Source organism: Emydura macquarii, unplaced genomic scaffold (genome assembly GCF_026122565.2).
Source record: "Emydura macquarii macquarii isolate MOO-44397 ecotype Brisbane River unplaced genomic scaffold, CSIRO-AGI_Emac_v2 contig_2636, whole genome shotgun sequence".
Lineage (NCBI taxonomy): Eukaryota > Metazoa > Chordata > Testudines > Chelidae > Emydura > Emydura macquarii.
Genome location: NW_027132773.1, coordinates 26,726,524 through 26,753,569, shown reverse-complemented (window position 1 = coordinate 26,753,569; position 27,046 = coordinate 26,726,524). Strand labels below are relative to the sequence as shown.

At 45.6% G+C, this 27,046-nt stretch overlaps 1 protein-coding gene across 1 annotated transcript; it reads right to left on the bottom strand.

Annotated features, from left to right (window-relative positions):
- Window positions 1-19,455: 19,455 nt before the first annotated feature.
- LOC137163695 (ribonuclease-like) lies at window positions 19,456-20,489 on the bottom strand. The gene is made up of 2 exons (XM_067563984.1): window positions 20,430-20,489; window positions 19,456-20,041 (listed from the first exon to the last, which is right to left on the bottom strand). The coding sequence occupies exon 2, from the start codon at window positions 20,015-20,017 to the stop codon at window positions 19,595-19,597; it is 423 nt and encodes a 140-aa protein (XP_067420085.1). The 5' UTR covers window positions 20,018-20,041; window positions 20,430-20,489; the 3' UTR covers window positions 19,456-19,594.
- Between the last annotated feature and the right edge of the window lie 6,557 nt (window positions 20,490-27,046).

Genomic DNA, 27,046 nt, shown 5'->3' with positions numbered 1-27,046 from the left:
ACAGTCTATCAGCAGTCTTCCCATTCACTGCCTCAGTTCTATGCCATGCCCTCAGTGACTGATAGGGGAACCTGGGCCCACCCTCTACTCCAGGTTCCAGTCCAGGCACCCTCAGTTCAGCAGTTCTAGGCTCTACCCACTCAGCTTTCACTGCTCCTTCTCTGGACTGCTTCCTGCTCTTCCTGGTTCCCCCCTTCTCTGGCAGTACCAACTCCTTCTTCTCAGGGAGTGACTGCCCCTTCCCAGCAGCCCCTGTCTGTTGCCAGCTACCTGGCTTTATACAGGCCCTGTCTGTTCCTGCACAGCTGAGCCTGCTGTCTAATTAGTTGCCTCCAGCCTAAAGCTCCCCTGTTTGCAGCCTAATCAGCTAATTAGGCCCACCTGGCCCAACTCAGCTCTTGCAGGGCTAGTGTGATGAGCTCACCCCATCACTGGGCCACATAACCACTTTAGATAGCTAGAATTATTACAATATTACTTACAACAATAATCGGTTTTACAGGAGACGAATCACCAAAACCAATGCCACTGGCTTTCTATGACTTCACAAAATCCAGAATTCTGCAGGTTGTTTGACAGAAATAATAAAAGTCCACACAATCGCTGAATGAAGAACACAGGCTCCAGAGCCAAACAGACTATTGCAGTAGGAAGTGTTATGAGAACAAGAGTTGTCTGTTATCAGAAAGCCACTGAGTTTCAATGATAGCAGTTACGGATAGATGTCCACCAATTCTCTCATTTGCTGAGGAGGTAGATCAGTTCATCTACCCTGATTTTCATCTTAGATATCTTATTTGTTTATTTTATTAATTGGCTGTACTGGTTTGTGGATGGTGGTTTTGGTTTCTGTATTTTGTTGCATTTGATTTCTTTTTTTTTTAAAGGAAGATGTACAGTAAACAGCAGCCACTGGAGTCAGTTTCTAGAAACCCCTCATATGGGAGGGTATAACTTTTAGTAACTTTGAACTGTCATATGATTGGAACCAGGAAATAAAGACCACTCTCTGATTAGCACTTCTGCATTATTACACTAAGCAATTCATTTTTATATTGAGGTTTAACATACAGAAAACTTTCAACACATGCAAACATTTCCAACACTGAGGACAGTATCAAGGATTGGAATCAAATCTCCATTTTAGCTTTAGGGACCATCCCTTTTTATGCCTAAATCATCAAAACAAAAACATTCTTGAGTTAGCAAGAATAAGACACTAATTATGAGCCATCCACCATAACCTTTCAGCAAAGCATAACAAATGATTCATAGTGATATGAACTCCACTGACACAATGCACGGCCAAGACAAATATTATGGAACAGCGTGTTACGCTTGATTAAATGGAATGTTTGGGTACTTAACATTTGACAAGTGTTTGCATAAAGGAATTGTGTCAAACTATGCCTGTGAACAAGGAAAGTTTTAAAATAATGTCCCCCCAGTAGTGAGTGTTTACAACCTTTTTTCCCCTTTTACTTCCCTTCCCCTCTGGCCAGGGCAGTCTACACCACATGCTTTTTTTTAAAGGCATCTATCACCAAAGTACCTAACTGCATATTATATGTCTCAGACTCACATAAAGTGGGCCATACTTTTATCTCCCCTTCCTCAGCTATCACTGTATTACTAACATAAGGAGGAGACATTTCTAGGTGGAGGCCACACCGAGTGACATTGCCAGGTTGATTCTGAAGCTCTGTTAGTTGCCAACTTCATCAAAGAGATGGGTCTTACAGAAAGTGATAAAGTTTGGGCTCAGTAAACAATGTGGTGGCCCACAGGAGTGAACTTCACAGGAACAGACTCTCAGTTCAAAAACGTCTGACTCTGCCTCCACAAATTCCACCGTGGGGAATTCCTCACGGGATGAAGTGTCCCTAACAATTTCAGCTGCTGTGGTGGGGTGCAGAGGGAGGGGTAGTTTTATGATTGCCAGGCCCCAGTCGTGTTAGGATAAATAAGGACCAACACCTTGAACAGCTTATGACTCATAGATTCTAAGGTGAGAAGGGACCAATATGATCATCTAGTCTCACCCCCTGCACAATGCAGGCCACAGAACCTCACCCACCCACTCTTCTAAGCTTCTCTAACCTATGTCTGAGTTATTGAAGTCCTCAAATCATGGTTTAAAGACTTTAAGATACAGAGAATCCATCAGCAAGTGAGCTGTGCACCAGGCTACAGAGGAAGGTGAAAAACTCCCAGAGCCTTTGCCAATCTTCCCTGGAGGAAAATTCCTTCCCGACCCCAAATATGGCAATCAGTTAAACCCTGAGCATGTGGGCAAGACCCACCAGCCAGACACCCAAGAAAGAATTCTCTGTAATAACTCAGAACCCACCCCATCTAACATCCCTTCACAGGCCATTGGCATATCTACCACCAGTAGTCAAAGATCAATTAATTGCCAGAGTAGGCTGTCCCATCATACCATTCCCTCCATAAATTTATCAAGCTAAATTTTGAAGCCAGCTAGGTTTTTTGTCCCCGCTGTTCCCCTTGGAAGACTATTCCAGAACTTCACTCCTCTGATGGTTAGAAACCTGCATCTAATTTCAAGTCTAAACTTCCTGATGACCAGTTTATATCCATTAGTTTTTGTGTCCACATTGGTGCTAAACTTAAATAATTCCTCTCCCTCCCTAGTATTTATCCCACTGATATATCAATAGAGAGCAATCATATCTCCCCTCAGCTTTCTTTTGGTTAGGCTAAACAAGCCAAGCTCTTTGAGTCTCCTCTCATAAGGCAGGTTTCCATTCCTCGGATTATCCTAGTAGCCCTTCTCTGCACCTGTTTCAGTTTGAATTCATCTTTCTTAAACATGGGGGACCAGAACTACACACAGTATTCCAGATGAGGTCTCACCTGCGCCTTGTATAAAGGTACTAACACCTCCCTATCTCTACTGGAAATACCTCATCTGCTGCATCCAACAACTGCATTAGCTTTTTTCACGGCCACATCAAATTGGCGGCTCATAGTCATCCTGTGATCAACCAATACGCCCAGGTCCTTCTCCTCCTCTGTCACTTCCAACTGATGCGTCCCCAGCTTATAGCAGAAATTCTTGTTATTAGTCCCTAAATGCATGACCTTGCACTTTCTACTACTAAATTTCGTCCTATTTCTATTACTCCAGTTTACAAGGTCATCCAGATCTAGAACTGAATCTACACCTCTTAGCATTTTATAAATTTAGGCAAGAAATTATCTGCATTCTGAAGTATTAAAACCACTCATGAAAAATCAAACATTACAAGAAATTATGCCCTGTTCATAAATAATCTTTTCATTGGACTAATTTAGACTGTGACACATGGTTTGGCCATAGAGACCATGACTGGCTAGTAACAAAATATATGATACCCAAAGACTTAAAATGTGTGAGAAAGGCCTAAAGCAAGGGGCATGCACCAAATGGAGATGGAAGTTGCAATGAGGCTGGACTTGTAAAAATGCCAGTCCATTAACCAGGGCCATCACTAGGGGCCCAGGGCAAAGCACACTGTGTGGGCTCCCCACCCGGCTCCAGTGGCATACCCTGGGTCTCCGGCACCCAGGGGCCAAGCCTGCATTTGGGCCCCCCTCCCCTGGCCTCACGCCCCCCCCGCTCCTCCCCCCACAGGGCAGGAGAGGTCTCCGGCTCCCACAAGACAGCACTGCCCCCCAGCTGCCCCATGGAGACAGAGGTCTGTACCTAAAAGGGAGGGGAACATACCACTTACTTTCTCCTGTGCAGGGCGGCGTCTCCAGCCCGCACTTATCCGCTGTGCAGTGCCCGGCTCTCCCACTTCAGCCTTGCAGCCCAGCACTGGCTCGGATGGGGTGGCTTCATCCCCCCTAGCCTGGGCAGGGCCACTGGGCAGGCCCTTTATGACGTGCAGCAAGGACAGGGGTGCAGAAGACTCTGAGGAGCAGCGGGCTACACCCTCTGCCCCTGCTGTGCGTCGTGAAGGGCCAGCCCGGCAGACTGGTGCCCGGGGGCCTTGCCCCCTCAGTATGCAACTCTCCAGCTCACACCAGGTCTTGGCACGAAGCTGGGACCATGGCGGCAGCCGCCCGCCTCCCACCCAGTCCGGCGTGTCTAGAGCGGGGCCCCCCAAAGCGTGGGACCCGGGGTGGTTGCCCCGATCTGCCCTACCCTAGGGACGGCCCTGCCATTAACTTATTTTGCATAGTCTTCCATGTCTTCATTGTCTGACAAAAACTGAAGCTCATGGAGGTCTACACGTCTAAATTCACCAACAATTGGTTGGATGCTGTAGCTTCAGAGATAACATATACTATGCACAGCAAAGCAGGCCAGGAACTGCCACTGTTTTATCATATATTGTTCAGAATAATACACACAGCATGCCTTTACATCTCTTAACTTCAAAGCTAACAGTTCATAACCAAGCAATGAGCATTTCACAGCTGCTTTATGTTTTTTGTCTATCAGTAGTTGTGGGTGTCCCTTTCTGTGATCACAAATTATGGTTTCCAAATGAGAGGATGTATTTAACAAAAGGGGTGATATGATGAAATCTTCTATACGTACAGCTGCTAGAATTCAGTGAGAATGAAATCTCACACCATGTTATCTATACTTCTTACACAGCATTATCATGAACGGTCACCAGAATAATGCTTCTTTTGCTCCTTATAACTGCTGCTTGCATGCACTGTAACATTTGCATGTTTTATACTTTAATTCCAGGAAGTGTACTGTCTGCACAGGATTCTGCTTATGAAGAATGACGCTTTCAGCTTCAGATGTGCCATGTAACACTGCCAGAATTTGAAGCCTTGACATGCTGACAAAGCCCAATCTCGCAGGCTCTTCACAAAAAAACTCATTGAAGTCAAAGGAAATTTTGAACACGACCTTGAATTAAGGCTTCAGAGAGAGATGCAAGTTTACTCTTTTGCCAGATTTAGTCCTTAAAGATATACTCATTTTAAAATGCTTTATAGTTTTATTAAATGTAACAAAAATAGCAAACATAATCCCACCTGCATGAGAAAGAAAGACAGGAGGTTCTGCATGTGCATAATCAAGCAACAAAGTTTAAAAGTGTGTGATATCAGACAAACTGGAGCAAATAATGTAAACACTTATCTATCTGCTAAATCTTTAAATAGGATGTATTAATTTGATTAAAAAAAGGTATTAGAACAATTGATTAATTTCTTTTAACAGATCAGTTTCCTACTGCATACTTGCATTGGATACCTGTACCTACTAGTCAGGTATTAACATAAAGTCTGCATTCAATTTCTACTTAAATTTCTATTTATGGAATGGACTATGGATTCTCTTAAAAGATCTATTTCATTTATGAATGTCACATTGTCTGGAGTGGTTCATGATCATGACTGCAAAGACTGTCAAGAAGCAGGGCAGAGACACTCAACAGGTAGTGTGTTCTGTAATTAGATTTCACCAACCCAGTAACAAGTGTGAACTCCTAAAGCATTATAACAGTCTTACCAGGGAGTCACAGACAGTCCCATGGGCATGCCAGTCTATCTTGCCACCCAAGCAAGCTGGGCTTAGTGATAGTTGGTTGCTAAACACCAAAGATCACAAAATATTCAGGTTGCTTCCAGGCCCAAGAGACCAGTCACTTACCCCAGGTCAGTCTGTACTTAGATCTCTCACCAAAGACAAAGCTTGCAGTCAATCCTGTAATAAACTAACTAAAGATTTATTAACTAGGAAAAACAAATGAGAGTGTTATTACAAGGTTAAAGCAGGCAAACATATTTACACATGTAACTTTAGCACCCTCGTGGCCACGATGGAGTTTGCTCTGCAGGCAGCAGTGCCCAAGAAAAGGTGTGTGCAGAAATGCAGCAGGGAGAGTCCCTTCCACTCCAGGGGCACCTGTTCTAAACCCCCCAGCGTGAACACACACACACACCAGGATAGTACAATGAATATAGGAGAGGGAAATATTTATTTGCAGAGGGATGAATGGAGGAAAACAACAGAGGGAAAGAGAGGGGGAGCAGTAAAACGGGGTTACATTCAACACAAGGCTCCATTGGCCCAGTGGTACTACAGGGCAGTACTGAACAGGCAGACAGTGAGCAATGCGTCTGCACTCAGAGTTCAGGAGTCCTGGGCAAAGTTCCAGTCTAGTGGTGAGTCTTGAGCACTTCTGGTCGACTTCAGCGCCAGTAAGCTTTCTGCAACAAACCCTTCCGGTGCCCTCTTCTGCAAACCCACATAGAGCGACAGCCTCCCCACATAGCAAGCTACAGCCTCCCTCCTTATTCCCAGTGCAAAGTCACAGGCCCCAGTATTCACGGCCCCATGAAGCTCTGGGCAGCAGTGATACTGGGTCCAGCTCTGGTTTGTCCTTCTCGGGTGATTCCTCCCTGGCCCGGTGCTCTTCCTATCTCCTGTCTTGGGTGCCCCTGGTCGGCCGCTGCGCCCCACCTAGGCTTCGGGCAGGTTCTCGGCTGCTTCACTCTGTGAAGGCCTGTTTGCCATAGTCCTTCTGTCTGGAGCTCCGGACACACACCTCTCGCTTCTCTCACCCATCCCCCCAAAATAGCATTTCCTTCTTCTGAAACAATCAATACTTCCCCCGCAGGACAAAGATTGAAAGGGGCCATGCTCTCTAAACCCCAAAGGGGTTACACACCAATGAGTTACAGTCCATGGTTTTAAAAGGTGACAGAGTTGTAGAAAACTGTCAGCTCTGAATGTCTTTTAGGGCTAACCCAGGTTGACCCTGGGGATCTCTGCCTCTTGTTTCCTAGCTCCAGTCCTGTGAGAGTCCAAACAGCAAAAGATAGGTGACAAATTTTCTTGTCAGCATTTTTTATCTGCTTCTCCCAGAATTCAAGCTGATGGAACGAATCCTTTTGCATGTAGCCTTTTCATGTTTCTAAAGTTTCTGCTTTATAACTGTAAAAAATGTTTGCTCCGAAACAGTGAACCCAGTTAGGAGGGATTGTCTTCTAATCATCAAGAAGGCCTATCAAAACTAAATGAGCCATTGTAGGACATCACAATACTATGACTATGTTAATTGCCCCCATCACAACTTCAGCCAATTATTTACTGCACCTGGTACTAGGGTGACCAGATGTCCCAATTTTATAAGGACAATCCTGTTATTTAGGGCTTTTTTCTTAAATAGGCACCTATTACCCCCCCACCCCTGTCCCGATTTTTCCACACTTGCTATTTGGTCACCCTACCTGGTACCCAATTAACCTTGTTTTAGTTCTGTTACTTCAATCCAAACCTTAAATCAGATAACACTGATATTTCAAAGAATCATTATAAGTTTAAACACAATACTCTTATTTCTCATGATCTTGTTCCTTTTGCTCACATTCTTTGGGCCTATTGCTCGTGCTAATATCCCAACTCAATTTAAAACCATAGTTCATCCAAATCTAATATGGGTCTACATTCCTACACTGGTGTTAACCAGGAATGACCTCACTGATGCCAATGGAGTTGTACCAGTGTAGGGAGAGGAGAATCAAGTCCATTGTTTCTGTGCTATAGCTATAGCTAGTTGCTCCTAACAACACAGGCTAAGTCACTCTTACTTTTCCCCTATGGCATTTATGGACTATGGCCAATTTTATTTCATTTTTTTTTTAAGTTATCCTGCTGCTGAGGAAATCCGCTCATGGCACCACAATAAAAAGGGCTCTCCAAAGCTGATTGTGAACTGGTATTCTGCCAATCAGATGCAGAGCGCCTTCCAGGAAAGTGTCTTTTCCTAAAATATATGTATTTTTAAACATAATTAAATAAAAAATTGATGAAGATCCAGGATCTAATCGGGAGAGGAGGAGAGAACTCTAAAGTAAAGGAAAGTTTTCTTCCATTTAAGTGAGAAATCCAAATGCACAGGTGGAGAGAGCTGTCTACTGTAGGTTATCTAATATGTAGTTCTCAGAGTATGATCCATGGTTCATGTGCTAATGGTCCACAGAGAGCTGGCTGGACACACCGGTCTTTAGTGTCCTCTCATTTAGCCCAGTGTAAATCAGGAGTAACTCTGCTGATATCAATAGAGTTGCACTGAAGTAAGAAGAGATTCAAGCCCGTGCTGCTGGCTCTTTCTCCTCTTTTTTTAAGCTGCTTTTACGAGTGATCAGGTGCTCCACTGTGAAGGCCTAGATACCTATAAGAGCAGTTGGAATCAATGACTTAGCTTGCTTGCCTTCAGCAGAGACTGCTGTTATTATGCAAGAGGAGAAGAAACATGAGCTACTTTCAAGGACTTGAATCACCATGGCAATGGCTCGCTTTAGCAGGAAATAAATGTCAGAGGAGACGGGAACCAGGTAGCTGGCTGGGCACCATGTGCAGGACGATAGGAGGATTAGGCAGCTGGGCAGCAAATCCAAAGGAAAAGAAGTATCAAAGCTAGATTAGATGGTAGGGGAAAATATAATTGAACCCAAAAAGACAGCATATGAATAATATTTTTCAAAAACAAGAAAACACTGAAGACCATTAAAATACACAAATACTTCCCTGATATTGCTTCTCTGTAAACAAGTGCTGGGCATTGTAGAACTGTGAATGGGATTATTATGGGACAGCTGGCAAGGGAGATGATCTACAAGACAATCTCTGTATTAAGATGTAGTCCATGCTATTAAAGTCTGAGAGCCTCTGACTAGTTGATCTCCATTATTATGATGGATTTCAACCTTTTATTCCACAGCTGAGCAGGGCCACACTTTCAGTGTAAGGAATCAGGCAAGAAAAAGTGCAATAGGGAGGAGGAAGAGGGTCCATAAGAAATAGGTCCCAGACTGCAGCAAAGCCCCTCCAGAGCAGCTCTGTCCCATGCTGCAATGCAATTGTTTTAGGGCACTGGATCTGTGTGAGAATCCTATGACCTCCCCTCTGCTTTCCTCCAGCAGATCCCTCCATTGCATCTTATTCAGGATGGCACAGAGAGCATAGTGCATAGGCGGTGTGGAGAGCGACTGACCCACTGGATTCTCCCAGCACAACAAGTTTGTCAGGTGGAAGGCCTTGTGTGAGCCTCTGCCCTTGGGTCAGTTTAATCCTCAGTTCACTCACTGAACATCCAAGGGCAGATTTACTTTGTCATAGTGGGCTAATTTCATAAGTTGTATAATGCCACTTGGAATCAAAGGTATTATACATGGGATGAATTTGTCCCAGTATATATACTAGATTATGCTAATAATTACACACGTCATACTTTAGCAAATATATTCTGCTATTCACTACAAAAGGCTATTCAGAATTTTGCACCACTGAAATAAAAGATTATAGGTAAACAGCAAAGGGTGCAGTAGGGCACAGTTCTTGGTGTAAAGGCTGTATTATCTCACAAAGGAAATCAACAAACATTAATCCTTTTAAGAGCTCAGTTCCAGAGGGGGATATCATTAGACATGGTAGAGAATCAGAAATACAGCATATACTGTAGGGATTAGTCTGCACTATTGAGAGAGATGAACTAGGTGAACAGATTAATCATTTTAATTGCCATGATTCCATGTGAAATATGCTTTTTTTTTTCTCTTCTAAGTTAAATTAATTTTGAACAGCTCTTTGTATTCTTCTGATAACATTATGAAAGGCAATGTAATGATATTTGTTATAGATGTACAGTTATTATTTCAATACTAATATTTCTGTCACTTTATCATCCTTTGGAGTCAGTTTTAGGGAACCTTGTCATTTCTCTGGTTTAGGCAAGAAGTACAGTCAATTTATAGTTGTGTGCCATAAACATTCAGTTCTGTTGAACAACACCCAAGGCAACAGCTTTAGAGAACACAAAAACATGTCTCTGGAAACAATGTGACAAAGATGGCAATTTCCTGCAAAAGCTTGGGGAGACCTTACTGTGTTAAGTTTATTTATCATTGTGGTCCAGGAATTGTATCTAATTCCATGGGGGAGGGTAACCACAGCCCCTCCAGGAACTAAGAATAGTAGGGGGTCATTAGGCAAATTCACTCAGGTTACAATCTGAGTGAATTTGCCTAATCACATCCCACCATCCTCCACCTCCCGGGGAACCTCAACTATACTAGTTCATACTAGATTCTCCAAAGGCCAGCAGACAAAGAAAGGACTTTTGGATATACATCCTGAGTGTAAACTGACTTAGGGCCTTCCTTCTGATCCAACAAATGGACAGGACCTTTTGTTGAAGGGAAGCTCCAATCCCAGTCAGTGTGTTAGTTCTGAGCGAAAGCTGTTATCAGCTTGTGACCACAGCAAAACTCCTGAGGGACTTGTTTACTGGCCAGAGCCCTTTTTTGGAGTTGGGGTGATCTCCAGGAAGCTTATTAGCATTCATGAATGTATTGTTTTAGTATGTTTTCTCTGTAATGCTTTTACCTTACAAATAAATGTACTTGCTTAGAAAAAAGCTGCATGGTAACTTAAAACCATGGGCAATTACAGCTACTGATAGCCTCTGCAGAGAAAGCAAAGTATAGATTTACTTTGCTGGGGGATTCAGAGAGTAGTCAAGGAACTGTAGAGCCTGAATAACCCCCAGGCAAGAGGATGAGAAATGTGAGTTTCTGCCCAAGAGAAGTCATGGCTGAGGAGCTGGGAGCCTAGAGTGAGTGCCCTTGCAGGACCATGGAAGAGGAATTCAGGTGCAGTTGCCTTGAACTTTGACTGTTAGTATACCAGCATTGATATAAAATGAGTTAGGCTGCCCTTTTCACACCTGCCCAGACTCAGACATCTGAAACAGACAAGCCCAGCCTTGAACCTCTGAACATTTTTCCATTTCCCCCTGGTTGTAGTACTTACAGAAAAATGTTTGTCAATCCATCAGACCTCAAACTTTGCATAAAAACCTCTGCACAGTCTCAGGAATTCTGAAAGCACTAACCAGAAGGCAGACAAAGTGCAGTGTACTTCAAGAAGTTGATTAATTGGTTTTGTTTTGCCCTAAAATCAGATGGACAGAGCCCTTCCATACACCATTTGCTGTGCAAGACTACACTGTAGAGAAATGAATGGGGAGTCTGTTCTCTCTCTCCACTCCAAAACTAGGTTTATGTAATACAGTCCCTATCCACACAATGTTATGTAATCTGTTTCAGTAAAACTTTCCAAATACCAATATAGCCAACTATCGTAATTTTGTTTTAATCCACACATTGCACAGTTACAAACCATCTTTATTACAAATAGGCCAATAAGCTGTGCTCTAGCTAATTTAAACCACAGTTTCTTAACAGAGTTGTAACATAGTTTACAGCCATGTTTTGTGTGGCTGTAAAATAGATTACAGGGATGGCTGACTGTGTTTTTACAGTTACAAGCCACAGTAAGAGCCTTGGTCAGAATAGGGAATTGATGACATAGCATCCAGGAGAGGACAATAGTACATTTACACATTTCAGTACTTTATACTGAAAACTCTTTCCATTTGAAATTTACATTAAAAATCAATAAGGATTATGGCATTCTGAAACACACCGAGTGCATTTTGAAATGGACAGCATGGTATCAAAATCTAAACCTTATAGCAATTAAGATACACTTCTGGGAAGAGTGGTTGCTAAAGTATGCCATCACTGTTGACATTAAGGGCAATATACACTGGTCTTATGAAAAGCTCAGAATAAAATCCAACACCGCACCACGTTCACCAGGCTTTGGGTTCAGCACCAACTCAAAATTCAAATTAAGTTTGTCAAAGTGTTCATTAAGGTTCACAGATCTTTTAACCAACTTGGGCCCAATGTTCAGTCGAGTTTGGGACCGTTGTTCTAGGACACCATGATACTTTCTTTTATGAGGGGCGACAGAAATAAGATGTTTAACATGAGATAGCGGAATATGTGAGTTGATGGATTTTAATATTGTCATGTCTGCATTCAGTGGTGCTTGGTTATCTTCCTAACTGCATTTGATCTGATTTTTTTTAATCTAGTTTTTTCTGAGTTCTGTACACTGCATTTTCCTGATTAACTGACATTCTGCTGAATGTATAGATATATTTTAAGCAATTCCTTTATAAGAACAGGAGAAATGAGGAACAATAAGTCAAAGTAGCTAACTCTGTGAGCACCCAGCCAATTAAAGGAACAAGAGTAGCTGACCTTTAAACTACTTTTAAAAATAAATCTTCATTGTTGTTCCCTTTTCAACTGATTTAGGGCCAGACTGTACCAGACAGGTCTAAGCCCATGTGGGACTGTGCTGCCTTAGGAAGAGTGCCAGGAACAATTGTGGCTCAGGAAGCACAATCTCTAATCAAGTTCCCTGGTATGCAGGGGGAGTGTCCCTGCTTCCCTGTCCCTTGAGATGATACAGCCTGGCCAACTCCAAGGGACAATGTGGGAGGGAGGACAGGGTCATGACACTGCCTCCTTCCTGTCTGCTGCAGAATGTTTTGTAGGCCCTTTCCTTGAGTGCAGGGACTGGACTCGTCATGGTTAGGTGTGAGAGAGAAAGGTCCTTGCCCCAGCATCTGCACTAGGGTCAGATACATTGAGGCCCATAAGAAGCAACAATGAAAGGCTCAGAAGGGATTCACATTCAGCCCTCCAAAGAAGGATCTTAAAAGGAAGTGGTATAATCATAGGGACCTCCTGCCTCTGTCTGGTGCAGAGGACATCACAGAAGAAAAGACACTTCCAGCTTTATAGATTGCTTCCCCTCCCCTCCAGTGCAGATATGAGGGAATGAAGGGTTGCCACTAGGTGGCCATCAGAGCTAGTGCAAATCCCTGCTCCCTTCTAGTGCAGTTCAAAATGGTTTGCAGCAAGTATTTCTTCTTACTTAAAAAGAAAAGGTTTCCAGATGTTGGAGTCTACATTAATATAATCATGCCTGGGAGGACCTGATGACTCAGTGCAGGGGTAATAGGACATGGAGCCTTTTATTCCTAGGTCGCCAGTTCAAACTTGACCCATGGGTATATTGATTTTATTTATACAAGATCAGATTTTAAAAGATATTTAGGTACCTAAAGATGAAGCAAGGCCCCTAGTGACATTTTGAAAAGCACCGAGGCAACTAATCCCAGCATCTAGGCACTTCTGAACATTTCATTAAGTACCTCTTTGTATCTTTGGGCACTTAAATACCTTTACATATCTAGCCCATCATCACCGAAGCTGGGCAAACTGTTCAATATTTTTCTGCAGATTTCTTTGAATTTTTAAACAAATGCATTCTACCTGTGTTTGGACCCTTTTTCTGTGCATGTTTTCTGGTAGTACTTCAGTGAATGAATTACTGGTGTGACTATTTGCTGAAACAGTGAATTTTAAGAGACTAAACAGCTACAGAGAGGAAATTTCAAATTTGCAGTCAAAGCCCAGAACCTCGAGGGGATTTTGGTGCCTAAATACATTTGAAGATGTGAGCCCAAGAGTACTGGCACCAAAACTCTGGTACTGAGATGCTCATCCAATCAGGGAACAGAACTATCCTATGGCCTGTGTGCCCAGTGTCAACAGCTTCCATTTTGGATGTCACAAGGAACTGCTTAAGAAGAAGTTGCAGACCAAGAATTATTCTAATAATCATGAATAAGAAATCTGAGAACACTGGATTTGCTTGCATGAACAAGAAAAGAGGCAAAGTTTGTCATATATATTATTTGTTACAAATTACTCACCCAGCTCTAGTACTGAGCAAAAGTCCCCATCAGATGACTGTTCATTGGACTATATGAACAAAGCTTTTGATGTCAGTTCCTAGTGGATGGGTGTCAACATCAATAAAAAAAAAAGCAAAGAACACTGTAACTGAATTCCTGTTTGCAGGCTCAGCAGAGTATAAGAGTTGATTGGGCATGAATACTGAGCTCACCTAGCTCTCAAGAGAGGATCCCTTCCAGATCAGGGCTGAGAAAGATTGCTGGGGAAGTCTGTCCTGATACTGCCTGCGGGTACCTGTTCTGTAAATAAACACAGGGACCTATTACTGTCAGTTTGGCATCTTCAATGAACACAAAATTAACATTTTTAATGAAAGATCCCAACAGTAGGAAGGCATTCTCCTTCTTACTCTAGATTCTAGTGGCAATAGTGTTCCTCATATCTTGTGTAGCAGTAAGCTTTTAATAAATTAAATACTTTTCACATGAGCATTACAGCTTATAGTTGTGACAGCATTTTATTTTGCAGCGAGAGGGAGTCATTTCTTAACACCTGAAGAAGCGATTCAATCTGTAGGATTTCCAGATTTGTACTGGTGATGGTCATTGACACACTTTAGTATTTTTGTTTCTTATTTCCCCCCCCCCCCCTCCACACACACACACACACACTTTTTTTTTTTGGTTTTGAAGGTTTAGAAAGTGTGAACAGTTTATTTTACTCAGTGTTTGTTATACCTTTACAAGCTGCATATCACACTTATATCTGAGAGAAAATAGAAGGAAAAATAGCAAAGTTGTTGTTAGGATGGATAGAATCAGAATAAAAGAGAAAAGTCCTGAATCTCTTTATCTACCAAGATAAAAAAAAAAGGGGGGGGGGGGGGACACACAAGAAAAACAATAGTGCAGGAATGTTTAAAACTATATAAGGTTTTATTTTATGTTTTTAGCAGTGAAGGCCTCTGTCAGTTGATCCAGCCTCTCTGATATAAGTGGTCTAAAGTTAGAAATATGAGAGAACACTGAGTTTGTGTGGTAGAGAAGTACGTTGAGGAACATGCTTTGTAATGTGGGACACTCAACAGAACGGAAGCAATGATTTATTTCTTCTAGTTACCATTTTGCAGAACTTTCCAGGTTCTTTTGTATCGGCAAAAACAAACATTTTAATAAATTGGATTTATTTACAGTAACTGGTTTGGGGATAAAAATAACTGCCTTGGCACTGAAGCAAAGAAATGTAATTGTCCACAGCTGAGACAGACATTCCAGATGTGACGTGGGGCATTCTATTAAAGGTCAGCAGGCCTTTATTCTGATTTCAACTCACAGCTGGATTGGATTAGACTGTCACAGGAACTGCCTGGGTACAGAGGTAATATCTTGCAAAGATGTAGGTCAGTTCTCCCCAAATAGAGACAATATGTTGTTTTGGGGCAAATGGAGAAACAGCTTCATCCCAGCACTCCATTTAAAAGTAGGAAACTGATAGCTTCATGAGAACCCCTGCTCACAATACCTCTCTTTAATGAATTGTGGAGCTTGAAATTTTAGCATAATCTACCTAGCAATAAATTGTCATCTAGCTCCTCTTAGTGGATTACTATAGTGAGCGACTGTCAAATTAACACACACTCATGAATGCATCTACATTTGTGAAAAACACAGATCAAATATCAGCAGCTTTTAGCACACTGCTTTTCATATGAGACTGCAGATATTTTCAATTATTTTTAATATACTTGTGGCCAGATGGAGGTGTCCAATTTGGTCTGAACTACTGCATCTGCATATCCAGCTGTTGAGAGACAAAAAGACCGCTTCACCTTGAAATCCTAGGAAAAGTGCCATCCGAGGAAAGGGAGAAGGAATTTGCAGGAAAGCTGAGAGTTCAGTTTTCCCATATATTATCAGTGAGAGATTAGTGTTCTCATGAGCACTCACAAGCTTTCCCATGACTCCCCTGGCTTGTCAGCAGACAGTGCTGTGAATGTGACTGTCTATACTTCTCATTCATTCAAGGGAAATCACACTTACTCAGGGATATATTGTCACAGGATTAATACTCATTTTAAACTAAGACTAAAGGGACGTTAATTAAATTAATCAAATTGAAAAGCACAGCCTTTATAGTTCAGATGTATCTACTGATTTTGGGTGTCTCCATTTTTGGTTGGCCACCTGAACACATTAAAGGGGCTTGATTTTCAGAGGCCAAGGATGCAGTGAGTCCAAAAAACCCACACCCCTTTAAGAAGTCTGAAGTTGGGCACCCAAAATAACTATTTATTTTTGACATAGTGATACTGTACAACAGGCAGAAGAGGCATCAGAGGGCAGGGACAGGGCAGGGGTGGCTGTACTGTATAATGGACACTGGGGGCAGCAGCATGTGGAGGCGGGGAAGGGCGGTTACACTGTATAATGGTCCCAGTTAGAACAGCACTCAGCTCCAAAAGATGAGGATGTGTTTTAAGTTTTAGCAGAGGACATTTGTGCACAGAATTAGACGTGAGCCAGGCCCAGCACTAGGTCGTTGTGAAAGAAGATTCCAAGCCGTATGTCACTGTAAATACTTTCAAATGACTGTTTCCATATAATCGGTTACCTTTTGGTAACCTTTTGGTACCTTTTGGTACCTTCTTCTATTTTCCAAAGCCACACGGCGGGATTAATGCAAAGATTTCCATGTGTGGCAGGGTAGCTAAATGACACTAATCACAGGGCCACAGAACAGGGCTAACTTTAAAAAATTAAGGGAATTGGGTGGGGGAATGGACTGGACTGAAGAACTCATGGATCTAAAAGTGGAGGAGGCTTGGAGTTACTTCAAGTCAGGGTCGCAGGAACTATCTGAAGTCTGCATCCCAAGGAAGGGGAAAAAAAATCATAGGCAAGAGTTGTAGACCAAGTTGGATGAGCAAGAACCTCAGACAGCAATTAAGAGAAAGCAGAATGCCTACAAGGAGTGGAAGATGGGAGGGATCAGCAAGGAAAGCTACCTCTTGGCGGTCAGAATGTGTAGAGACAAAGTGAGAAATGGCAAAAGCCAAATAGAGTTGGACCTTGCAAAGGGAATTAAAACCAATAGTAAAAGGTTCGATAGTCAGACAAACAGGAGGAAAACAAAGAAAGAACAAATGGAACCACTCAGCACTGAGGATGGGATGGAGGGTGAGGAAAATAGGCATGGCCCAATATCTAAACAAATACTTTGCTCCGTTTTTAATGGGGCTAATTAAGAGTTTAGGGATAGCGGCAGGGTGGCTAATGGGAATGAGGCTATGGAGGTAGAAATTACCACATCCGAGGTAGAAGCCAAACTCAGACTGCTTTAATGAGACTAAATGAGAAGGCCTGGATAATTTACATCCAAGAACATTAAAGGAACTGACATGTGAAATGGCAAGCCCATTAGCAGGATTTTTGATGAATCTGTAAACTCAGGGGCTGTACCGTATGACTGGAGAATTGCTAACATAGTTCCTATTTTTAAGAAAGGGAAAAAAGTGATCCAGGTAACCGCAGGCCTGTTAGTTTGACCTCAGTAGTATGCCTGGTGTTGGAAAAAATTTGGAAAGAGGAAATAGTTAAGGACATCGAGGTTAATGGTGATTGGGACAAAATACAACATGGCTTTACAAAAGGTAGATGGTGCCAGATCAACCTGATCTCCTTTTTTGAGCAGATAATAGATTTTTTGGACAAAGGGAATGCAGTGGATGTAATTTACCTAGATTTCAGTAAGGCATTTGATACGGTTCCACATGGGGAATTATTAGTTAAATTGGAAAAGATGGGAGTTAAAGGAGAGACTACAATGGTTCATATTGAACTGTCAGGCTGGAGGGAGGTTACAAGCATCGTTTCTCAGGGATTGATCTTGGGACCAATCTTATTAAACTTTTTTATTACTGACCTTAGCAAAAAAAGTGGGAGTGTGCTGATAAAGTTTGCGGAAGACACAAAGTTGGGAGGTATTGCCAGTACAGAGAAGGATCGGGATATCATATAAGAAGATCTGGACGGCCTTATAAACTGGAATAATAGAATCAGGATGAAATTTAATAGTGGAAAGTGCCAGGTTATGCATTTAGGGACTAATAACAAGAATTTTTGCTCAAAATTGGGGATGTATCGGTTGGAAGTGACAGAGGAGGAGAAGGACCTGGGTGTATTGGATGATCACAGGATGATTATGAGCTGTCAATGTGGCCATGAAAAAAAGCTAATGTGGTCCAAGGATGCATCAGACGAGGTATTTCCAGTAGCGATAAGGAGGTGTTAGCACCGTTATACAAGGTGCTGGTGAGACCTCATCTGGAATACTATGCGCAATTCTGGTCCCCCGTGTTTAAGAAAGATGAATTCAAACTGGAAGAGGTGCAGAGAAGGGCTGCTAGGATGATCCGAGAAATGGAAAACCTGCCTTATGAGAGGAGACTCAAAGAGTTCGGCTTGTTTAGCCTAAGCAAAAGAAGGCAGAGGGGTGATACGATTGCTCTCTCTATACATACATCAGAGGGATAAATACCAGGGAGGAAGAGGAATTATTTAAGTTCAGCACCAATGTGGACACCAGAACTAATGGATATAAACTGGCCATCAGGAAGTTTAGATTTCAGATGTTTCAGAAAGAGAAACAATCGTGCAAACTGCATTGCAGAAGACGTTAGAGACAGAGAGGGGCAGAGGATTCAGGCAGCAGATGTCAAGGGGCATCAGCATCCGGGCTCCTTAGAAAGTCCTGCTTTTTGAGTGATGCCTTCCTCTCAAACACTACATTTATCCACTGTCCCCTTTACACAATGCCCTGTCAGTGGCTCATTGGATTGGGTGTTGAAGGGACTGGAAGAGCCAGGATCCACTTTAAATGGCTCAGCTACCCTGCTGGGACCCACCTGCTTCATTCTCTGTTGGTCTAGGGGTGGATTTATCCCCTGCGCTATGTACAGTCAATGCCTCAAGCCCCAGGGGAGTCTAATTCTGACAATGACTCAGTTTAATTCTTTCCCTCTCCTGGAGACATCGGGTGCTTCCAGCTGGAACGCCAATCAATGGCAGGGGGCACAGACCAGGGTCCCTGCAGATCTGTCTCTGTCATGGGAAGAAATTTACCCCAAGGTGAAATTATAGAAAATACTTGTTCAGAAGCAAAATTGCTTCCTGACCTTCTTCAGCTAATGGCTGGCTCCTGCCCTGAAGCATGAAGGTTTGTGTCTCTTGCGCTCGTTCCAATTTTGGGAGAATGGGTGTGCTGGGTTAGAGCAATGGGGGAGAGGAATCAGGACTCCTGGGTTCTCACTTGGGCCATGGGAAGGGAATGGGGTCCAGTGCATTTGAACAGGGTGGAGGAAGACTCAGGACCCATGGGTTCTTTTCTCAGCTCTCAGAGGGGAGTGGTCTCTAGTGGTTAGAGCAGGGCCAGCAGTAGCAGTTAGAACTCCTGGGTTCTATTCTCAACTCTAGGGCAAACGTTGAGGCTGGGTTTGAACGGATGGAGAACTGCACTGGAGAACACCATCACACTTCCAGCACGCTTGTGGAGTGGCTTGTGGTCGTCCCATCATCAAACTCAGACAACAACACAGTGATGGCTTTGCAAGTATCAGGCTTTATGGAGCACAGAGAATGGCGGACAAGAGGCAAGGTTTCAAAGTGAAGAAATGACAGTGAACTGGGAGGAATAGGAGATTTCCCACTACCAGGCTGAAGGCACAACACCAGCAAGGTGACATGGAGGGATATTTCTTAATGAAAGGACAGGTTTTTAGGTGGGCACTAGGCAGGGGGGAGAACAAGACGGGGACGGGGTGGCTCTACGTATAATGGGCACTAAAGGCAGCAGAGGGGAGTGGTGGAAACACTTAGACAACTGACGTACGTTCAGAGGTGGGTGGGGAGCTGGGGGCAGCAGCGGGTGTGGACGGGACAGAGAGGGGTGAAAGGAAGCACCAGGGACCCCTCCCTGCTCAGCCTGGGTCCTACATCTACTCTCTGAAGTACACAGCGAGCCTGTTCCAGCAGCCGATGACAATTTTCCGAGAATCGAATTCATCATTGGGGTAGGAACCGGTCTGGCGCCTGTATCTGCAGGTGGTGATGGGGATGAAAGCTTTGCTCTGATATAGGCCACCCCCGAGAGGCGTCCCATTTCCTAAGCAGATGCTATTGATGGATTGGCTTGGTTCGTGGATGAAGGTGTTGACCTGGGTCCCGTATAATCCCCGTTCTCTCATCACGAAGTCGCAGTAGCTGCCAATGAAGGGGGGTGAGGGCCGTGGATAGTCCACGTGGTGTTTGAGGAATATTTTGTGCAGCTCAGCCCACGCCTGCCCACTGGCCAGGGCCAGGCAGGCGGCCAGCAGGCCGAGGGTCAGAAGGAGCGTGGGGCGGGGTCCCCGTGGAGCCATGGCCGTGTCTGCTGCTGGATCGACCTGCAGAGGGGACATGGATGGAGACTTTGTGGGTGCTGATCTGCCTCCTCCATGGAACTGCCTGGGTCGAGCCCCCGCCCATCCCCCTCTGCCCAGTGCCTCTCCCATTACCCCTGCCCCATCGTGCCGGATGCTTCATGGGCCCTGACACACCAAGAGCTCCCTTGTGCCAGGTGCTGCATAGACCTCCACAGAGATAGGGACCTTCCAGCCGCTAGCCCATTATTCCCCACCCAGAGGTGGAGATTGAACCCAGGAGTCCTGACTCCCAGCCCCTCTGCTCTAACCACTAGACAATGCTGCCTCCCAGACACAAGCCCGGCCGTCGCAGCCCCACGTGAGGCTGTTCTCTCCTCTCCCCCGGCTGCTGGGATCTCTCGCAACTCACCCGAGTCCTTCTTTCTTCGCTGGTGTGGGAGCGACGGGTCCCGGCCTGTGCTGAGCTGAGTCTCACCCTGATCCTCCTCCCTGTCTTGGAGCATGTTATATAGAGCCCTGCCAGACGCGGAGAGGGTGGAGTGGAAGGGGAAATCCAGGATGTTAATTAGTTAAGCATCATTTCCCTAAAACTGGCAATTAAAAACAGTGACTTAGCAGGGCAGGGCAGGGGTGGGGAACTAATGGAACGTGTCATATCAGAGACCCGAGTGCCAGAAAAACCTCCCCGGGTGCGTCTACCCACCAAGCGAAGACGCGATGGTAGCACGGATGGGCAGAGCCATGCCAGCTTTCATCTGTCTAGTGTGGGTACCAGTAGCAGGCGGCACAGACCTCGCCACAGGGTAGCTGCCTTGGTCCCAGCCAGCCAGGGACCCTGGGTACCTTCCCTGGCTGCCAGCCCATGCCCCCACGCCCCCACTGCTATTGTTAGCCGTGCTGCAGTCACCCCTTCCTCAGCTGTGTAGATGCATCCTGACTCCTGACCCATGGCACCTTCCTAATCCAGTCCTAGCTTGGAAATGCACGGCTCTGCCAGTGACCCCCATCCCGACCCACAGCCCCGGCTGTCCCGGCCCTGGGCTCTGTTTTAGGAGTAGGATGGAATACCTGGGCCCAATGGGTCGATGCAGTTAATGTGACCCTCCCACTGTCCGAGATTAAACAGTGTTAAACTCAGCAAGCAGTGGACCTGGCCTTGTGCAGATGTCTGCAGTCGAGCCATGAGTCGTTGGTTGGTGACGGTATGAAAGAAATTGTCACTAAAAGCCTCAGGGGATTTAAACTCACGGCACATCTGTGCCAACCACCAACAATTCTACCTGTGTCTGCTGAAGTCAGCAGGATCTAGTCCACGGATTTGGTCTTGACACCTGTATTGTGGCGGTAACCTTCAAGTGCAGACCTCCTTCGCAGACAGGACCCAGGAGTCCAGGCTCCCAGTCCCAGCTCACTAGACCTTCCCCTCCCCCCAGAGCCAGCGATAGAACCCAGGAGTCCTGACTCCCAGGCCAAAATCCCCCCAGAAGCCAGAAAAGGAGGTTGGTTCAATTCACAGCCCTTCCCAGAGGAGATAAGGCAGGCACCTAGATCTCCCCCTCCTTGAATGGGGCCAATCATTTAATGTCTCTGGTCCCTGCGGCGTGGGCATCTCGTGGTCTCACTCCACTCACCGTTCTCATTCTCTCGCTTCTCCGTGTTCCTGCTGGGGCTGTTTTCTCTGACCCTCTTGTTCCTTTTTGCTAGTCACTGGGCCTCCATCTGCCCCTCCATTCATAGACTCCTACAAGATGGGGGTTGGAAAGGACCTCAGGAGGTATCTAGTCCAACCCCCTGCTCAAAGCAGGACCAACCCCAACTAAATCATCCCAACCAGGGCTTTGTCAAGCCGGACATTAAAAACCTCTAATGATGGAGATTCCACCACCTCCCTAGGTAATCCATTCCAGTGCATCACCACCCGCCTACTGAAAAACTTTTTCCTAATGTCCAACCTAGATCTCCCCCACTGCAACTTGAGAGCGTTGCTCCTTGTTCTCTCATCTGCCACCACCAAGAACAGCCTAGCTCCATCCTCCCTGGAACCCCCTTTCAGGTAGTTAAAGGCTGCTGTCAAATCACCCCTCACTCTTCTCTTCTGCAGACTAAACAAGCCTAGTTCCCTCAGCCTCTCCTCATAAGTCTTGTGCTCCAGCCCCCTCATCATTTTTGCTGCCCTCCCCTGGACTCTCTCCAACTTGTCTACATCCTTCCTGTAGTGGGGGGCCCAAAACTGGACACAGTACTCCAAATGTGGCCTCACCAATGCCGAATAGAGGGGAATAATCACTTCCCACGATCTGCTGGCAATGCTCCTACTAATGCGCCCAATACGCCATTAGCCTTCTTGGCAACCAGGACACACTGTTGATTCAGATCCAGCTTCTTATCCAGTGTAACGCCCAGGTCCTTTTCTGCAGAATTGCTGCCTAGCCCTTCGGTCCCCAGTCTGGAGCTGTGCCTGGGATCCTTCCGTTCTAAGGCCAGGCCTCTGCACTTTGGACGGAAGTCCTGCCCTTTTTCTGCACAGAACCTGTTTGCACCCAGTTCTAGCCGCTGGCGCACTGACTCTGGAGATGGGGCACGGAGCTGTGCGGATCCCTTTGTCTTGCTCTTTCCTTTGAGTAACCTCATTTTTGCTGCAGCTCTGAACCCAGCCACCTACCTCTTTGTCCTCCAGCTGGGCCGTTTGCTGTGCTTCCCTGCTGAAGGGTGGGGATGGAATCCCCTTCCTCCTGAGTAGTTGTGTGCTTGGTGGGAACAGACCGCCCATTGCAGGGGGTCCCGTTTTCTTTCCCGACATGGGTCGCTTTCAACCCATCCTTTCAGTGTCTCATTCATCCCGCACTGGAGATTTTCGTGACACACACACCTTGTGTCCCCCGCTGTGCCCCAAGAGCAGCCCTTACACTCTGCAAGGCAAAGCGCAGAGGGAAACCGAGGTGTGGATCGGCATCATGAAACGGTTACCAGCATTCCCACTTTGTCATGCAAGGCAAAACAGACCAGAGTGTCTCCCACAAAGAGACACACACGTGGGACATGGAAAGATGCAAAGAAAAAGCAAGAGTGCTTTCTATCCTGGTAGAGAGCCTGGTTATCCTGGTACACCTGCCCCACACTAGGGCTTCTGTTGGTACATGAACTGCTATCGCTCCATCCATGCGCCCCAGACACACTCATCTCTCTGTCTGCTGCCATCTGTTCCCATCCCATTGGGGGAGTCTCTGAAGCCTGGCAGCTGCTACTGGGCCATGGGAGGTTGTTATTACCCTGAGCATTCCTGGCAGGTGGAGGCCGTGTATAATTACTGTTCTAGTTGTCAGTCTAGAGAACTTGTTTACTTAAAAGCGTCTGAACTCACTAATGTCCTAGTTCTGTCAGCAGGTCATGTTGGTCCCTGTTGCACCCCTTCCATCCCAGCAGCTTTGATTCCATCATTTCCTCTCCTTGCTGCCAGGGTGGATTTTGGATCTGTGCAGGGGGTCTGAGAGCCAGGACTCCTGGGTTCTACCCCCACCTGCGGGAAGGAGGTGAGGTATAGTGAATTAGAACAGAGGGTTGTGGGAATCTGGAGTTGTGGGTTCTGTCCCTGTCTGTCACAGGGGAGTGGTTGTGGTGCTTGGGGAAGGGGAACAGAGAGCCAGGACTCCTGGGTTCTTGCTACATGTATCTGAGCACTGAGGTTTGAAGGGTCCCTCCAGCTGGTCATTGCCCCAAGTCAGCTGACATAAAAACAAATGGTCCCGGGGTGTGATGCAATGGCCTGGGGCACCCCAGTGATCTGGTAACTCAGATGTGTTGAGTTTAAATCCTGCTTAGGGCTCTCAGCAGCTTTTTATTTCACACCGTCTTAAACTGCAAGGCTTGGAGTTGGAGAGAAGATATCAGTAGCAGGTACGTTTTACCGGTTAGATCCTGGTTCCGGTGCAGACTTCTCTTGACCTCAGCTCTCTTCCTGTAAGTCCAGGGGACTTCTGCAGGCAGAAGAAAGGTGGGATTGCAGCACAGTTCCTCAGACTCTGCCAACCGCATGGGAGTTGCTGGTGTTCAACAAACCTGACCGAGTACAGAAAGCGGTCCAATTGCACTGGGGCCAGCACTGACTGTGAGGGGAGAGCTGCCCTCCTTCCAGACCGCTACCCTGCAGCACAGAACCCCTGAGCAAAGCCATGGGGTCATCACCCCTGACTGAGCATCTCCTCTCTGCACAGCTCTGTTGGCTGCCCAGGGCTCAGCACAATGGGGAACCCTGAGCGTGCCCTGCTGATTTATTCACAGGTGGTAAGCGGCTGTGGGAGAAGGCGGCAAACAAAGGCAAGGAAGGAAGACCATTCCCTCGTAGGTGCATGGAGTTTAAAGCCAGAAAACACCATTAGATCATCTGCTACATTGCAAAGGCCTTTAGTAGCTGGTAATTTCTCCTCGCAAAGGTTCTCGTACGCTCTCATCCAGTCCTCTCTGGATCCTCAGTTTGGGCATTTTCTCCAGCCCTTGAGTTATTTTTGTGGCTCTTTTCTATACCGTCTCCAGTTTTTCAAGAGCCTTGGGAAAAAAATGTGGATGCCAGAACCGGACACAGGAGTCCAGTGTCGGGCTCACCAATGCTGTATCATCACTGAAGGCTTCTTCCAATGCAGCCGTTCTGAGATTTGCCATGCGGGGCCAGCATGTTACAACGGACAAGTTCTGATCATCTCTTCTCCTCTAGGAGCAAAGAAATGGGTGAGTGTATAAACCGCTGACACCTGCTGGTGACACCTGGTTGGGAACCCGGGTTGCTGTGCACAATTAGAGCAATAGAAGAAAAGCAAAAAAATACTCCAACGCTCCACCTGTATAACACCTGTATCAAATTGTCAGCCTGGGTTTGCTCATCCATCCCTATGTCTCCTTTGTACCCTCTTGTCTCATACTTAGATGTGAGCTTTTTGGGGTGGGAACCATCTTCCTGTACTGTCTTTGCACAACGCGCTGCACGGCAGGGTCCTGGCCCAGGATTGGGGCTCTGATGTGTTACCATAATACAAATAATTAATAATTAACTGTCAGCGCGTATCCATCACTGGTCTCTGTCTGACATTGCTCAGCACCAGACGTATCAGAGGAATTGGGCTGTTATAACCCTGAATGGATTCCCCCTCTGGACACCCACTAGGCTGTTGCACCAGATCCAAACCTTGCAGTGTTGGGCACAGCTGACACTAGGTCTCTCTGGCTCTGAGTCTCCAGGCACACACTCCAGGTGCACACCACGTCTTGGCAATGGGGACTCCAGAGTCCATTCACGCAAGCCCTGAAACTAATCTGGTTCTCTTGAGTCTCCCCACAATCCCAGAGTCCCACCAAAGCTGCAGGACCCTCTGGTTTCTTGTCTCACTCTTAGGGGACTGTGTCAGTAACACACAGAATCTGCAAGGGAATTTCTGACACACACACACACACACACACACACACACACACACACACACACACACACACACACACACACACACACACACACACACACAACTCATTGAAGAAACACAAGGGAGAAACAGAGCAACAGAAAAACAACAAGACATACAGGCTAACCCTCCCTTCAGTGCCCTCACCCCTCCGAGAACCCCCTGGCCTTTGAAGGTTAGAGTTATACATAGAGTATAACAAAGAGTTATACGTAGCGTTCATACAATTAATCAGAATTCATGAGGTTTAAATGCATAGAGGCCACAAACCGTCACCTGGGAAATTATGGAAAATCTTTCCAATAGCAGCAAACTTCTGACAGGTAGAAATTAGACTTATGTACAGAAGCAGATTAAGCTGTGGTGACTACATTAACATTTTAAGGCCACAAGGTACCATAAATCTGCTGTATTCTGATCTCCTACGGATGGACAATCCACCAGGTTCCTTGATAAACTGTCCCAATGGATAATTCTCTTCCATGTTAAAAAACCACGCCGTCTTTCCACCTGGAATTTCGCTAACTTCAACTTCCAAGCACTGGTTCTCACTCTGCTTTGTGAAATTAAAGAGCCCTGTGCTATCAGAAATCTCCTCCCCAGGTAGGTACTTACAGACCATGAGCAAGTCACCTTTTAACTTTTTCTTTCACTTGCCAAGCGCAAAGAGCAAACCACTGCTTTTAGACATATGACTATGATGTGTACAAAGGAAAGTGGGAGGAATTTCAACATGGGGCACAAATGCCAGAGATCTCAGTCTGCGTCTTGCAAAATATCCTTGGAATTTCTCAAAATAATAGATGATAATCTTCACAGGTTCAGGTGTGGGCTCGTAGTTCACTGAGCTGAATCCAGCCAGGTCTGGGCCATCCAAGGCAGCCGGTTGTGCACCTAGGATGCCGTGGAGGATGCTGAGCACATACTGGCTGGTTGCTGTTTTCGTGGCGGGCTCCTTTCAGGTGTTCTGCAGCAGAACACTGTGTAGTTCAGTGGCCTGGCTGAAGACTATGTGGCTGTTTTCTAAATCTACTTGGCTCGTCTTACCCACACGCAATTGCTACGTGTAGCTATGGATGACAAAAAGGGCATCTTCTCATACGACTATCAAGAGCTCACGTTTCTGAAAGAACAGCAGATATAGAGGGGGAGAGAGAACTGTACGTCCAAACACACCAGGGGTTGAGATTTTGCAATGTGTCTAAAGGATTTGGACACCACAAAAATGAGAGGGAAACTGGGTGTCTAAATCCCTTTAGTGATTTGAAGGCTGCAGTCACAGCACACGTGTCTCTTGGGCCGCAGTGCTGTCAGCACAGGAAGAGAGGAGCTTAGCTGGCCTCTGGATTTCAAAGATGCATGCTTTAATTATGGAGCCATCAATGGAGGGCTGCACGGGGGTGTTACGCCTGGGATAGCATGACAAGGGGTGATGTGCTGATGTGCACTGCACATCCTGGCATCTAAGGGATACGTTATTCTTTCCCTGCGGGATCAGAGTGATCCTTTGAAGGCAGACAAACTGCCGTTGGGCGTCTGCCCTGCTTTTGAGGGACAAGGTGGGTGAAGTAATGTTTCTGTA